This window comes from Pyrgilauda ruficollis, unplaced genomic scaffold (genome assembly GCF_017590135.1).
Source record: "Pyrgilauda ruficollis isolate IOZ18807 unplaced genomic scaffold, ASM1759013v1 scaffold139, whole genome shotgun sequence".
In the NCBI taxonomy this organism is placed as follows: Eukaryota; Metazoa; Chordata; class Aves; order Passeriformes; family Passeridae; genus Pyrgilauda; species Pyrgilauda ruficollis.
Genome location: NW_024512432.1, coordinates 215729 through 228341, shown reverse-complemented (window position 1 = coordinate 228341; position 12613 = coordinate 215729). Strand labels below are relative to the sequence as shown.

General features: G+C 50.1%; 1 protein-coding gene across 5 annotated transcripts in view; it reads left to right on the top strand.

Annotated features, from left to right (window-relative positions):
• SEPTIN11 (septin 11) overlaps positions 1–12613 on the top strand; it is a 46695-nt gene that overhangs the window by 16584 nt on the left and 17498 nt on the right. For all 5 annotated transcript variants that reach the window (XR_005954512.1, XM_041459662.1, XM_041459663.1 and 2 more), the window contains exons 2-5: positions 6650–6764; positions 8805–9000; positions 10011–10197; positions 11873–12034. Coding sequence is in view for 4 of the 5 variants with exons in the window: in XM_041459662.1 (XP_041315596.1) it covers positions 6650–6764; positions 8805–9000; positions 10011–10197; positions 11873–12034 (660 nt within the window). In the remaining variant the exon portion in view is untranslated. The remainder of the gene's footprint in view (positions 1–6649; positions 6765–8804; positions 9001–10010; positions 10198–11872; positions 12035–12613) is intronic.

Below are 12613 nucleotides of genomic sequence, written 5' to 3'. Positions count from 1 at the left end.
GCCTAAGCAGGGACCGGCTTGTGATGCCTGCTCCTCTGTCATCCTGCCCTTCGTTTAGGGGGGCAGCCCTGGAGAGAGCATCGCTCCTGTGTGCAGCATTGCCTGTGGAAAAGCAGGGACCGGCTTGTGATGCCTGCTCCTCTGTCATCGTGCCCTTTGTTTAGGGGGGCAGCCCTGGAGAGAGCATCGCTCCTGTGTGTTATTGCCTGTGCCTGTGGAAGTGTGTCCCACATCACCCAAGTCTCTGGGAGCATCTGCTCGGGGGAATCCCTTGCTTGGTCTCAGTGGCAGCCTCCTCTGGCTGGAGGTTCCCCAGTCCCGTGAGGTTTTATCTGTGGGGCAGTGTTTTCTACAAGGAGGGGCAGCACGAGTTCCACACCTGCCCTTCCCCATCTGCTGCTGCCCTGTGCTCTGTTGGTCAAATTGCTTCCAGCCTTCTTTGCACAAAATAACCTTTTCTGCTGTCCTGATTCTTGGGGATTAAAAAGAAAATCCAGTATATTCAGGGAGAGCCTTTTTGTATTTCCTGTGACCTCCCTGTTTAATGAGCAAGAAAGTCAACCGTGGCCGAGCTCTGCTGACAGCGTTCCCTATTCCTGGGAGGAGAGATCTGGCTCCTTGCTGTTGTGGTAGATGTTGCTGGAGGGCTGGGGCAGGGCACTGCTGAGGAGCTGTGTGTCCCTAGGCAGCTGCAGCTGGTGCCAGCTTTTATCCAGGAAGATCGAGATGGTTTCCTGCAGTCCATCCCTCAGGGCCGATAGCTGCAGCAGTGAGTCACTGGTGGGCTGGTGGCAGGGAGGGAGGCACAGATCTTCATGGCTTGACTGATGCATTAATGTACAGAATGGGAGCATGCCTTCCACGGGGGTCTGCTCTCCCTGTTGAGAGAAAAGGGGTGAAAAAAGAAAGCGAGGGGGAAGAACAACAACCAAGGACCTCCCAGACTTGAGTAGCTTGTGCAGACATTTGCCCGAGCCTGCAGCCAGCCAGCGGCATGGTGGAGCCAGGAACTCCCCCTCCTCTGCTGGTGACACTGATGGTTATCTTCCTCTGAAACAACAGCCAAGAAGTCCTTCCTCTCTTTCTGAACTGATTAACTGATTGATTGCTATCAGCCCTTTTCTTCTGGCATCCCTGCACGCCTAGGAGGGGAAGGGAGTTGCTCTTGCTTCCCATGTTCTCCCCATACTATTCATAAATCCATTTGTCCAACTGTTAAGGGTTTGGCCATCCCTTAACCCTGTGTAAGGAAGGGAAGCAGAATTCTGGGTGCTGTTATTAGGAACAGGGAGCTTGGCTCTGGCATAGGCACTGGGAATACTTGGTACCCTGCTGTCAGGGACATGGGCTCTTGGGTTTAACTTTGGGAGGGGGATAGATCTGTCTCCTCCTGACTACTCTGCTTCTGTGCTCCTGCTCTTGCCTGAGCTGCTTTTCTGTCTGAGCAGACTAAACTATCCCTGAGGTCCCTGGCTTTGGATGCAGCATCTAAGATCATTTGACCTAGTAATGAGTCAAAAATGTTGCTGGTCTGAGCTGCTGACAACAATAAAAGCTTTTAGAATTTCTTAAAGGTGCCTCCTCAGTCGTGTGGCCTCAAATAACTAAACACTTGCTTCATATTTGGGGTTGTGCTCAATATTTTGCATACCAGCCTTTTTCCCCTCTCGAATTTGAGGCTGGTTTTTGTTTTCTTTAACTCTTGGGAGGCCGTGTGAAGTTGACCCCCAGCCGCCAGCAGCAGTGGGCTGGGAGGGGCCCAAGGGGAATGTTTTGCCAGCAGCCTTAAAGCAAAAGGGGCTTGGATTGGGGAATAACCACCATCATGGTTAAGTCCTGAGCAAGGAGAGCAGACTGGGGACTGGGACAGTAAATGTCCTTGTGGAACTCCCTCCTTGGCCTTTTGGGAGTGGGGCTTTTTTCCTGCCTAGGAGAGGAGCAATTTGCTTAGTTTCCAGTCAGCTGCCAGTCACTCTTGGAAGCATAAGGACTCAGCTCTGCTTTGTGTTGCCTCTGGAGGAGTGATACAGGGACTCCACCTTTATCTCCAGCTCCCCATCCACACACAGACTCCAGGGAGGAGAGAAACTTTCTCTTCATTCCTGCCGGCTCTGCCAAGCTCTTGTGGCTTGGGAGGAATGAGCCGACTCTCCTTGCACGTGCCTCATCAGCTGAATTGTTTTATAGAGCTTCACTGATTCCTGTCCAGCCAAACCCACTGTTTGCCACAGAGCATCCATTACAGCATTGCTTGACCTGTGAAATCGTTGCCACCAGGAGCTATGTGTGAAGAAAAAAGAGATCTGAAAGGGTTCTGAGGCTGCAAACCCATTCTTGTCTTCTGCAAGGCTTTTTTACCCCCTTAAAATGAAGAGTGGTGGGATGTGAGTGCCTGACAATCAATCTCTTTATATAAAGTGATGGTAGGTAGTATTTGCTGTGCCTCTGGGGGCCTGTCTCTGCTTAACTTACCCCTTCCCTTCCCCTGCTGCAGTTCAAACCAGCAGCTGTGATAACAGCAGCTCTGAGATCGTTGTTGATCCAAGAAATATCGACTGTGGGATGCCTTGTAGGGCTCTCGGCAAAGAGAAGTCAAGTGATCAGCATCTTTCCCAAGAAACAGGCATTTATTTGTTCATGTCACTCCTTAGTTTTTGTAGGGGTTAGCACATAGCTCTGGCTGTTCAGAATTGCTTCCTGCTCACGGATGGTATGGGAAGAGGGACGGGAACGATGCCCTGTAATGTAGGGTTCAGTACAGGAGACGTGACTGCCTTGAGGAAGAGTTTAAAAAAACAGATTGCTTTTGGGATGTCTCAGGCTCTCCGTTGTGTGAGAACATCCAGACACCCAAGTCTAGCAGCACATCTGGTGCAAACTGGCTGATCTCTGCAGGAGTCTCTGGAGCTGCAGTTTTACCCGTGCTCATCTTGTCCATGGATCCTGAAGCTGGGAGCAAGGAGGGGTGCTTGCCAAGCAGTTACTCCTTTAGTGTGCTTCTAAGAGGTCAGGAGCTGAGACACTGCCACTTGTCTGTGGTTGCCAAGGCATCTGTGAGTGACTCCTGAGAAGGTGTTTCAGTCCAGCAGGTTGCTGAGGTGCAATGCTGGGAGAAGTTGTGCTGAGCTCTGTTCATCTGAGGGCAAATGAGGGACGTGCTTGTGAAGAAGGCAGTGAGGCAGGGTGATGAGGTGCCTTTCCACTTGGGCTGAAGCACCTGAGCAGCACTGCTGGCTTCCTCTGGAAGAGGAGCCATGTGGCAGGAGGAATAAATCCGTGCTTGCAGCATTCCCATGGCTTGATGGTGCACACGGGGGTTCTGGGGTGGAGCAGGATCCGTGTCAGCCTTCGACTGCTCTTCAGCCCGAGGTGCCCAGCTCTCAGTGGGGTGACTCAGCTGGGATCAAACCCAGCCCCCAATTGCTCAGGAGCTTGTCATGGCAGTTCACAGCTGGAGAGACAGGGCCATCTGACTTGGCATCCTCTTGCTGTGACAACACTTTTGCTCTGCCAGACCAAAAGCATGAATCACTTGCCTGCTCTGCTGCTGATAGCCTGAGCAATCAGGCTTGTTGCTCTCCAGCAGAGGCTTCCTTTCCTTGTGGGTGAAGCTATCCTGGTGAAGGGGTGAAAGCAAGAGCAGAGGCCTGGCTGCAGTGGGAAGTGGTTGTGTCAGCTTTCCAAGGGCATCTTGCATGCTGCAGAGCTGGCTTTGTTTGTGTGTGGAGGAGAGGTTTAGAAATGTAGTTCTTCTGGCTCTCCTGCCTCCTCCAGAATGTGTAGCTGTGGGCCTTGTGCAGAACTGCAGCTATTTTCTGTGTCTGCTCTGCTCAGGGAGATGTGCTGCATCCTGGGAACACTGAGGGAGGTGGATGCTGGGGTTTGTGTTTCATCTCTGCCTGTGCCTCAGGCCTCAGATCTTTTCACGAGGGTTTTGATGTTTTGAGCAGATATCAGGCTCCTCTTGTCTCCTGTTGTGCAGCACAGCCTGTGAAAAATACTTGGCATTGCAAAGTGCAGAGATAGTTTTTGTTTATTCCATTGTTGATGTTTGCCACTTGCAGGGGAAAAAAAAAAGCCAGGGGAGGGGAATAAACCAGAGAAGGTCTGCAACGAAAATAACTGACACAGATGCAAGAGATGAGTCTAACTCCTGTTCCTGCTGAGCAACTGATGATGAGGCAGTACTTGCTTTCCCAAAATATAGCAGAGAAAGAGATACTGGTGCTGTGCTGAGGGATGTTCAACACCCACCACTTTGTGTGAAGCCTGTGAGTCATGGGCACTTTCTGCTTTCTGGGATCTGCTCTGAGCTCCCTTCACTTGGTCATAAACCCAAGCCCACCGTTTTTTTTTTTTTTAGAAATACTAATGTTACAAATATTTAATTTAACCCATTCATGTAATACATCAGTCCCAGGGCCTTTTCCAGGGAAATCACAGGGTCTTTCTGGGTGGTTATTCTTTACCCAGCCTGAGTGAAGGAGGCAGCATCTCTTAATCACATTAAGGTTCTGTGGTGTGGTGATGGTATCTCCCTGCACGCAAAGGGATGGAGGTGAACACACTGGTAAATTGGCATTTAGAAATACTAATGTTACAAATATTTAATTTAACCCATTCATGTAATACATCAATCCCAGGGCGTTTTCCAGGGAAATCACAGGGTGATGGTCTTTCTGGGTGGTTATTCTTTACCCAGCCTGAGTGAAGGAGGCAGCATCTCTTAATCACATTAAGGTTCTGTGGTGTGGTGATGGTATCTCCCTGCACGCAAAGGGATGGAGGTGAACACACTGGTAAATTGGCATTCAGCTATGGACAAGCCTGGTTTAGATGCTGAGAGAAGGCTCAGGTGTCTAGCACAGGTGCCAGGCTCTGTGTGCCAGCATGGCAGAGAGGAGCCCTTTGCCCAGACTCCTGGCACAGACTGAGACATTTTCACTTGGAGATGTTGCTTTTCTCAGGGAGTTTCTGTATTTCTTTAGGTCTGAGTTTATTTTCATCGACACTCAGCCCAAATGTGGCTCGTTTCTCCCTGCAGTTGGTGGCTGATCCATTGTCTTCTAAGGAGGGAAGTGGAGCTGCTCAGCAATTGTGCAGAGAGTGGGAAGTCCTCCTCTGCTTTTGATTCTTAACAACCAAAGAGTTGCCTTTGTCTGGTCCAAAACCCACTTCTTTGTGGAAAGAAGCTGATGCTTGCCAGCATCTTTGTGGGCAGCCTCAGCCTGGTTCAACTGTAATTTATTGTGGCCTTGGGGGAGTGACTCCATTGGAAGGGTTTGGGTTTGGAGAAGGGTTCCAAATTAAGGACAACAAACTTCAGGAGAAACATGCTGTGAAATAACAGCAGAGCTGCTCCAGGTGTACCAAGTTTGTGGGGCTTTTTTTGTTTGCTTGTTTTACCTGGGACCTTGGCACAACCATGACTTGCCTGGGAAGAGGTAACTGGGCTGCCTTGCTTTTCCAAGCCTCTCTGTGGATTGCCATACAGCTGCTGTGGGAAGGACCCAAACACACTCTGGGGCTTGTGTCAAATCTCCCTTCTGCAAGGTCTGTGCTGTTCCCTTGCCCTCCACAGAACATCTTTGGGGTGTTGGATGTTGTCAGCTTGAGCAGCCGAGGAGGAGAGCGGGTCACGAGGGGTGACTGGCACCTCTGGGCGGCCTGGCCTGGCTTCTTTTCCTGCTGAGGACGTGCACAGGCAGCACCAGGAGCTCTGTAGGTCACACAGGAAACGCTGGGAATGGTGCCCTGCTTCCTCACCTTGTGTCAGATGAGGTTATTTGTAAACCAAGGCGTGGCAGAACAGCATGCTCGTTTTATTCCCTTCCTGTGAAAAGCTGGAAAGAGCTTTAGCTGGCTCTAGTGGCACAGCTGCTATCTGAGCTGTGTCCTGCTGTGGCTGTGCTGATGGGTTGCAGGAAAAGGGCAAGAATGTTGGCATTTCCCTTGTAGGCCTGGGAGGACAGAGCAAGTCTGAGAGCTGCTCCTTCCCTTTGGCACTCTGAGCCAAGGAAAGCACCACCTTGGCTCTCGGCTCGCCTACACAGGTGTCTGTCAGGAATAGCTTTTGGGGCTGCAAGCAGGGCCATATCACAACCTGTGTCACTCCTCAGTATGCTTCTTGAGAGAACCAGCCTCGCTGGGAAGTCTGGGGAGTTTCCCATGCTGCTGGGGAAGTTGTGAAGTGAAAGGTTGGCTGTTTTCTGCTGTGTAGCGGTGCAGTGGACACGGAGGAGGCAGCCTGAGCTGCTTCACCAACTGAACAGGAACTGGTCACCTCGCAGCTCTGCCTGAGTTTCACTCTTTTCCAGATGTCTGCCAAAATAATCCTAGGGTAACTCTATGGATGTGGGATGCTGGGGCCTCAGAAACAGCATTTGGGTGTTGCAGATTGGTAAAGAATCATGGTTTATTGGTGACAGGCCAGTGTGGTGGCGTTTGCCTGCCTTGGGGTTGGGGACATTTTAGCTCCTGAGCCCCACAGCCATGGATAGAAGGAAAAGGAGAATGTGTTTGGGAGAGACACCCAAGGCACAGATCCTGCATCCTGAAATCCTCTGTGTCCTTAACACACTTCTGCCATGACCTCTGCCCTGCCAGGGGTGTTGCTACCCTGCTGAATGCTTTTCTCCTGATCTTACAGAACGATGACCTCAGGAACCTGTCCCTGTCCGGCCACGTGGGCTTCGACAGCCTCCCGGACCAGCTGGTCAACAAGTCAACGTCACAGGGCTTCTGCTTCAACATCCTGTGCGTGGGTAGGTCACCTGCTGGGCCCTCAGGGGGCACAGCCCCACACTCACACCTTCTCCCCCTGCCCAGGGCAGGGCTGAGCCCCTCCTGACTGTGCTTGTCTTCCCCGAGCAGCTCCATGGTGAAATCGAGTGCTCCTCTTTCCCCTTTCTCTGTCCTGTCCCCTGAGTCAGAGCATGGCAATTGCTAGCTGTTAAAATCTATCCCTTTGATCACCCAGTGGTTCTGCGTTCTCCAAAGGCTGCCTGTAAGGAAACTGAATGAACTTGGGAACTAAATGTATTTTTAAAAGCATACTGACTTAAATCTGCTTTTCTCTGGGTTGGGTGTGGAGGCTGTTTCTCACCAAATTGCATTCCTTCCCTTCCAGGGTTTGCCTGTATCCTTACATTCTTAGTTTCTTCACTTGGAAACTGTGCCATTTTTAGTCTCCAAATGATGTACTGGAGAACAAAGCTTGTCACCTGTCCTCTGCTCTGTTTAATCTGGAAGTTGGTTTAACAGTCTGAGTTACTTTTCCCAAATTGTTCAGAGGGTGAAATATGGGGAGGCAATATCTTCTCTTGGCTGTGGGGAGGTAGCTGCTGGCTTGGCACTCTGTGGATACTCTGCAGTTGGAAATCCATTGCTCAGCCCTGGGGAGCTGTGAGCCAAGCCAGCTTTGGCTTGTCAGTGAACCCAGAATCTGGTTCTGTAAAGGGACAAAACTGCTGGGTTCTTCTCTTAGCTTGGCAGTGCAGGCTGCAAACATCATCTTTCCATTCATTGTTCATTTAAGCCTCCAAGAGGGGTGTATTGTCCCTCCTAATTAGTTACGTTAATTAGCTGGAAAAATACCCACAACCCTCTGACTGTGATTTTTCTACAGCAAATTGAGAATTTCTGTGAGCTGCTTGAAAAGAAATCTAGCAAACTCAACTCCTCTCTGTAGCTTTGTGTGTGAAAGGAGGAGATAAGAGAGTAGTTGCACTTCTGCACACTCGAGCTCCCAGCCCTCACGTGACTCTCGAAGCAGCATGAAACCATTTAAATCCAGCAGGGAACAGCCCGATTAGCAGGCAGCTCTTTGATCAAAATGGCATAAATTAATTGCCTTTCTCTCTTGAAGTAAATATGCCTTTCTTAGCGTGACTTAATATGTCTCCATTAGCAATTTGATCCACCTCTTTTTTCCTTGTGAAATGTGCTCATCCACCGATTTTCACCCATATTAAAGTTTCACACAAACTGCTGCAGCTGGCCAAGGAACAGAAATGTCAGCCTTGAAAAAAAATTGCTGTTTAAAATTGTGATTTGAGGGAGGACACAATTAACTTCAGTGTTGTAATGTGAGACTTCTAACTGGGATGTAAAATGCTGCAGAGCCTATCTGGCATAGAATGCAGCAGTTCACATCAGGAGCTCCCTGAAATTTGCAGTTTCAGCCACAGGCAGTCTGTGCCATCAGTTTGGGACTTGGCTTTCCGTGTGAGTTGCCTCAGCCCACCCCTGCTCACAGCATGGGTAGCAATAGCTGCTTGAGAGTGTAATTGCTAAACAAACAGTTTTGACTGAAAAATGGGATTTAGGCTAATGCTTTCATCCATGTTACTACTTGCACTGGGGATAAGTGAAACTATAATAGTTTAAAAAGTTGTTATTTAAGCAGTGTGCCTTTTTTTTTTTTAAGAACTCCGTATATATTTCTCTGTCTCGGATTTTTTGTCTTAAGTTGCACTATGGGTTTCAGATGATCTTCTTGAGACAACAAAACTGCCTTAAAAAGGCTGAAACAAAATCAGGGAATCGGACTTGGAGTTGAGACAATTTACAACTTGCTACCATGAAGAAAGTTCCTGGGTCAGTCATGGAGCAGTGGTAGAGATGGGGGCTGTCTCTGAAGACATCTGTTCCTGCAGGGATTATCTTGCTTAGCGATGTGCATGTAGCCTAATTCCACTGCTACCCAAGTGGAATAACTCCTTAACCTGGGGAAGGTGCCAGACAAAGAGGCAGGGGAGAGCAGCAGCCCTGTCCTGACACTTCTGTCACTCCTGTCTGCTCAGGTGAAACCGGCATTGGCAAGTCGACGCTGATGGACACGCTGTTCAACACCAAGTTCGAGAGCGAGCCCGCCACGCACAACGAGCCCGGCGTCAGGTTGAAAGCGCGGAGCTACGAGCTCCAGGAGAGCAACGTGCGGCTGAAGCTGACCATCGTGGACACGGTGGGGTTTGGAGATCAGATCAACAAGGATGACAGGTAATCTGAGCTTTGCCAGGAGAGAGAGCTCCATACTGGTGCCCGCTAAGGTGGGCAGAAGATTCCGGGGGTGTTTCCCAGTCCTGGATGCTGCTCCTGCCTAACCCCGTGGAGAGAAGGGCAGGCACAGAGCAGCAGGGCTTAGGGGGAGAGCTTTTCTTCTCCTGCTGTGTTGTGTCCTGGCACATATGGCTGTGGTGGGTGCAATTAGCTCTCTCCTCCAGTTTGAGGCTTCACAGTTGTCCTTTGCTCCACTTTTTTTATGGGGCTTGTTCTAATATTTCACCCACTGTGGGGCCTTACTGCTTTCCTTGCACATGTCTCTGAGGGTTTCAGTGTCTCGTGGTTGGAGACAGTTTCCATAAGCCAAGAAACCAGAGCAGCAGTCATTTTATAGACACACCTAGTGATGTCCATGAAGCTGCTCTTGGTGGAGGGGGAACACATGGAGCAGTTTTCTTTGCAGAAGCACAAACAATTAATTTGAACAAGGACATGTTATATTACGTGAGCTGCTTTTTCTCCATTAAAATGGTCCTATCAAAGTCTATGAATGATGCAGTTGTCTTCTGAGCTTTGCTCGTAGGCTTTAATTCCTGAAAAGTTCCTCTTACCTTGTGACTCCCCATCTTTTTAAGATGATGAGATTTTGGACAAGCTAGGGGATAGGTCACGATTTCCTGTCTAAATTTTTTCATGTTAGATGGTTTTCAGTGAGATGGCAGAGCAGCAGCTCAGACTTGAACTGGAGAGACTGTCTAAGGTGTTGTTCTTCAGGGTAGCAGTCTTGTGTGGTTCCATGCATCTGAAATCGAAGGCTGTCATGTCTGTTGTGCTTTGCCTGTGCACCAAGTGGAAAGGCACTCTTGTGAAGAGGGACTGTAGGTTGGTGGGGAGGGTCCTGAAAGCAGTGCTTGTCCTGTGCCATACAGAGCTCCTGAGTGTCCATCAGTGTGGAGTGTGGTCACAGCAGCCAATTCCCTGCTTTTCTCTGTGCCCTGTCTCCCCAGCTACAAGCCCATCGTGGAATACATCGACGCACAGTTCGAAGCCTACCTGCAGGAAGAGCTGAAGATCAAGCGCTCCCTGTTCAACTACCACGACACGCGGATCCACGCCTGCCTCTACTTCATCGCTCCCACCGGACACTCGCTCAAGTCCCTGGACTTGGTCACCATGAAGAAGCTCGACAGTAAGGTACTGGCTGCCTGGGTCACCACGGCCCCGTAGTGCTTTCATTATCTTGCCATCTGCTCAGGAAAATCACGTCTGGGTTTAGTGGTGGAGAGCTGTGAACAGGAAGTGTGAGAAGGGTACCTGGGGCAAGCTGCTACAATGGCTCATTATTCTGCTTCACGTGCTGCAGAGATTTATTGAGAGTTTGGACTCCTGCTGTTTTCCAGCTTTACCTCAGGTGGGGAGCTTGGCCAAGTGCTCCCCAGCTCATCTTTAAAGTCAGTAAAGACAGTGCATGTCATTTTTCTAACAATAAAAAACAAATGGAGGTGCTGTGTCTGCTTGCTCTGACCACATCCAGCTAGACAAAAGCAGTGATTTGATCTGCTATGGTGAATGTAGTGGTGTTCTAGCTGTAATGTCATAAACAAGAATCTGAATAGATATGTAACTTGGCATCTGCTCTTCCAGGTACCCTCATGGGCTTGGTTTAAACCATAGTTCAAAGGAGATTGCCTCTCTTCTAGGAAAAATAACTGAGGTACAAATGTAGAGACGGACTAGCTAAACTGAGCCTTCTCTGTGCTCCTTTCCATCGTGATTAAGCAATTTAAGTCAGTCCACTGTGCACCTTTTGGCTCATTGGGTCCTGATTCTGCAGGATATCCATGATGACAGTGGTTCTTTGTTTCCTAGAGAGGCCAATTGATTGGGTTTTATGTGGTGATGGAAAAGGTTCCTTGCCTTCCTCAACTGAAAATAAGGTTATGGAGATTTATCCCAAGCGAGCTAATTGACATTCCTGTTTTATCTTTTGGCCAAGAGGGATTTAATAGCTCCAAACAGAATTAAGTGATGTAATAGAAGAGGATTTTCAAGTACTGTAGTTAAAATCCCTCCATATAGGTCGATATTACTGTTATCCTCAGTACAGGTTCTGTCTGCTGTTACAGGGAAAAGCAAACCTGCAAGATCAAAAGCAAGAACTGTACCTCTGAAGGGAGGAGACAGGGGAAGAAGGCAGGATCTTTATCCTTGCCAACAGCCTGTCTAGAGAAGAGAGTAACTCATCTTTCAGAGCTGTGCAGGGAGGAGTGAGCCCTGGTCCTGCAGTGCAGCAGTGTCTGGGGGCACATGAGGGCACACAGCTGGGGGAAGTGTGCCTGTGTTACTGCCAGCCCCTGTCCTGTGTGTCCCTGGCTCATAGGCACCATCTGCTTCCACCTCCCGTGGGGTGACAGCAGCTCTGCTGCCCCTCTGGTGTCCCTGGTGACACCCCCCAAGCCGGGGTCTGTGACAGGCTGGTGTATCAGCATGGCTCCTGCAGAAATCCAGCCAGCTGTGGCACCGGGGGATGTGCAGAGAGGGTGGCTTCCTTTCTTATTTTTTTTTGGAGCAGCTCATAATAATCCATGACAGCATTTCCTGTCCAGCCGATTCGGATGAGGAGGGGAGCATGACAGGACAGGAAATAGCATGTTGCCAAATTGCATTTGACTTCTTTCTAAGGCCATCATCACTGCTGCCTGGAAATCCTGCCTGAGGTGGTGCTACTGGCAGCAGCCCCAGGGAAGTTCATCTGCTGGGGGTGCTGGCTGGTGGCACTTTAGGGCTGTCACTGCATGTCCTGCTCTGTCCTCTCCCAGAGACACAACCTGTGCTTTCCTATATGCAGAGGTGCTGCCCTGTCTTGCAGGTGAACATCATCCCCATCATTGCCAAGGCTGACACCATCGCCAAGAACGAGTTGCACAAGTTCAAGAGCAAAATCATGAGCGAGCTGGTCAGCAACGGTGTCCAGATCTACCAGTTCCCAACCGATGAGGAGACGGTGGCCGAGATCAACGCCACCATGAGTGTATGTTATCTGGGGGGGTGGCTGCTCTTGCCTTGCCTGGGCCTGTCCTTGGTGGCCGTGCTGGGTCTTGCTTGGCCTTAAAACTGCAGTTTAAGCATGGACATCAGCCTGGCCAGAAGGCTTTTGGGGGCTGGCGATACCTGGTCTGATAGGTTTCCCTGTGTGACAAACGCTTCTCCCCCATCACAGTTCTCACATCCTTCCCCTGTTGCAGAATTCTCGTCAGGAAAGGAAAAGGATGGGAGGCCGGGCCCCAGCGTGGTCAGGGCAGGGAGCTGAGGTTTGGCTTTCCTGTCCCAAACGACCACTTGCTGCTTCGTGGGGGTGATTCATTTGCTGCTGCCTTTGTTTGGGTTTCCGCTGGGAGCGGGGCACCGGCACTGATGTTCCAGCGCTCCACTGCCCAGCAGTGGCTCTGGCTTTCACCTCCTCCCCTGCCTCTAGGGGAGGGAGTTGAGGCTAGACTGGACCTAACATTTTAGTGGGGGTTACCAAGGGAAGCAACTCTTTACCATGGGCCTGACTCGGGTGCAGAGGGAAGAATCTGAGCTCAGCGTTGCTGGCAGTGAGGTGTTGATT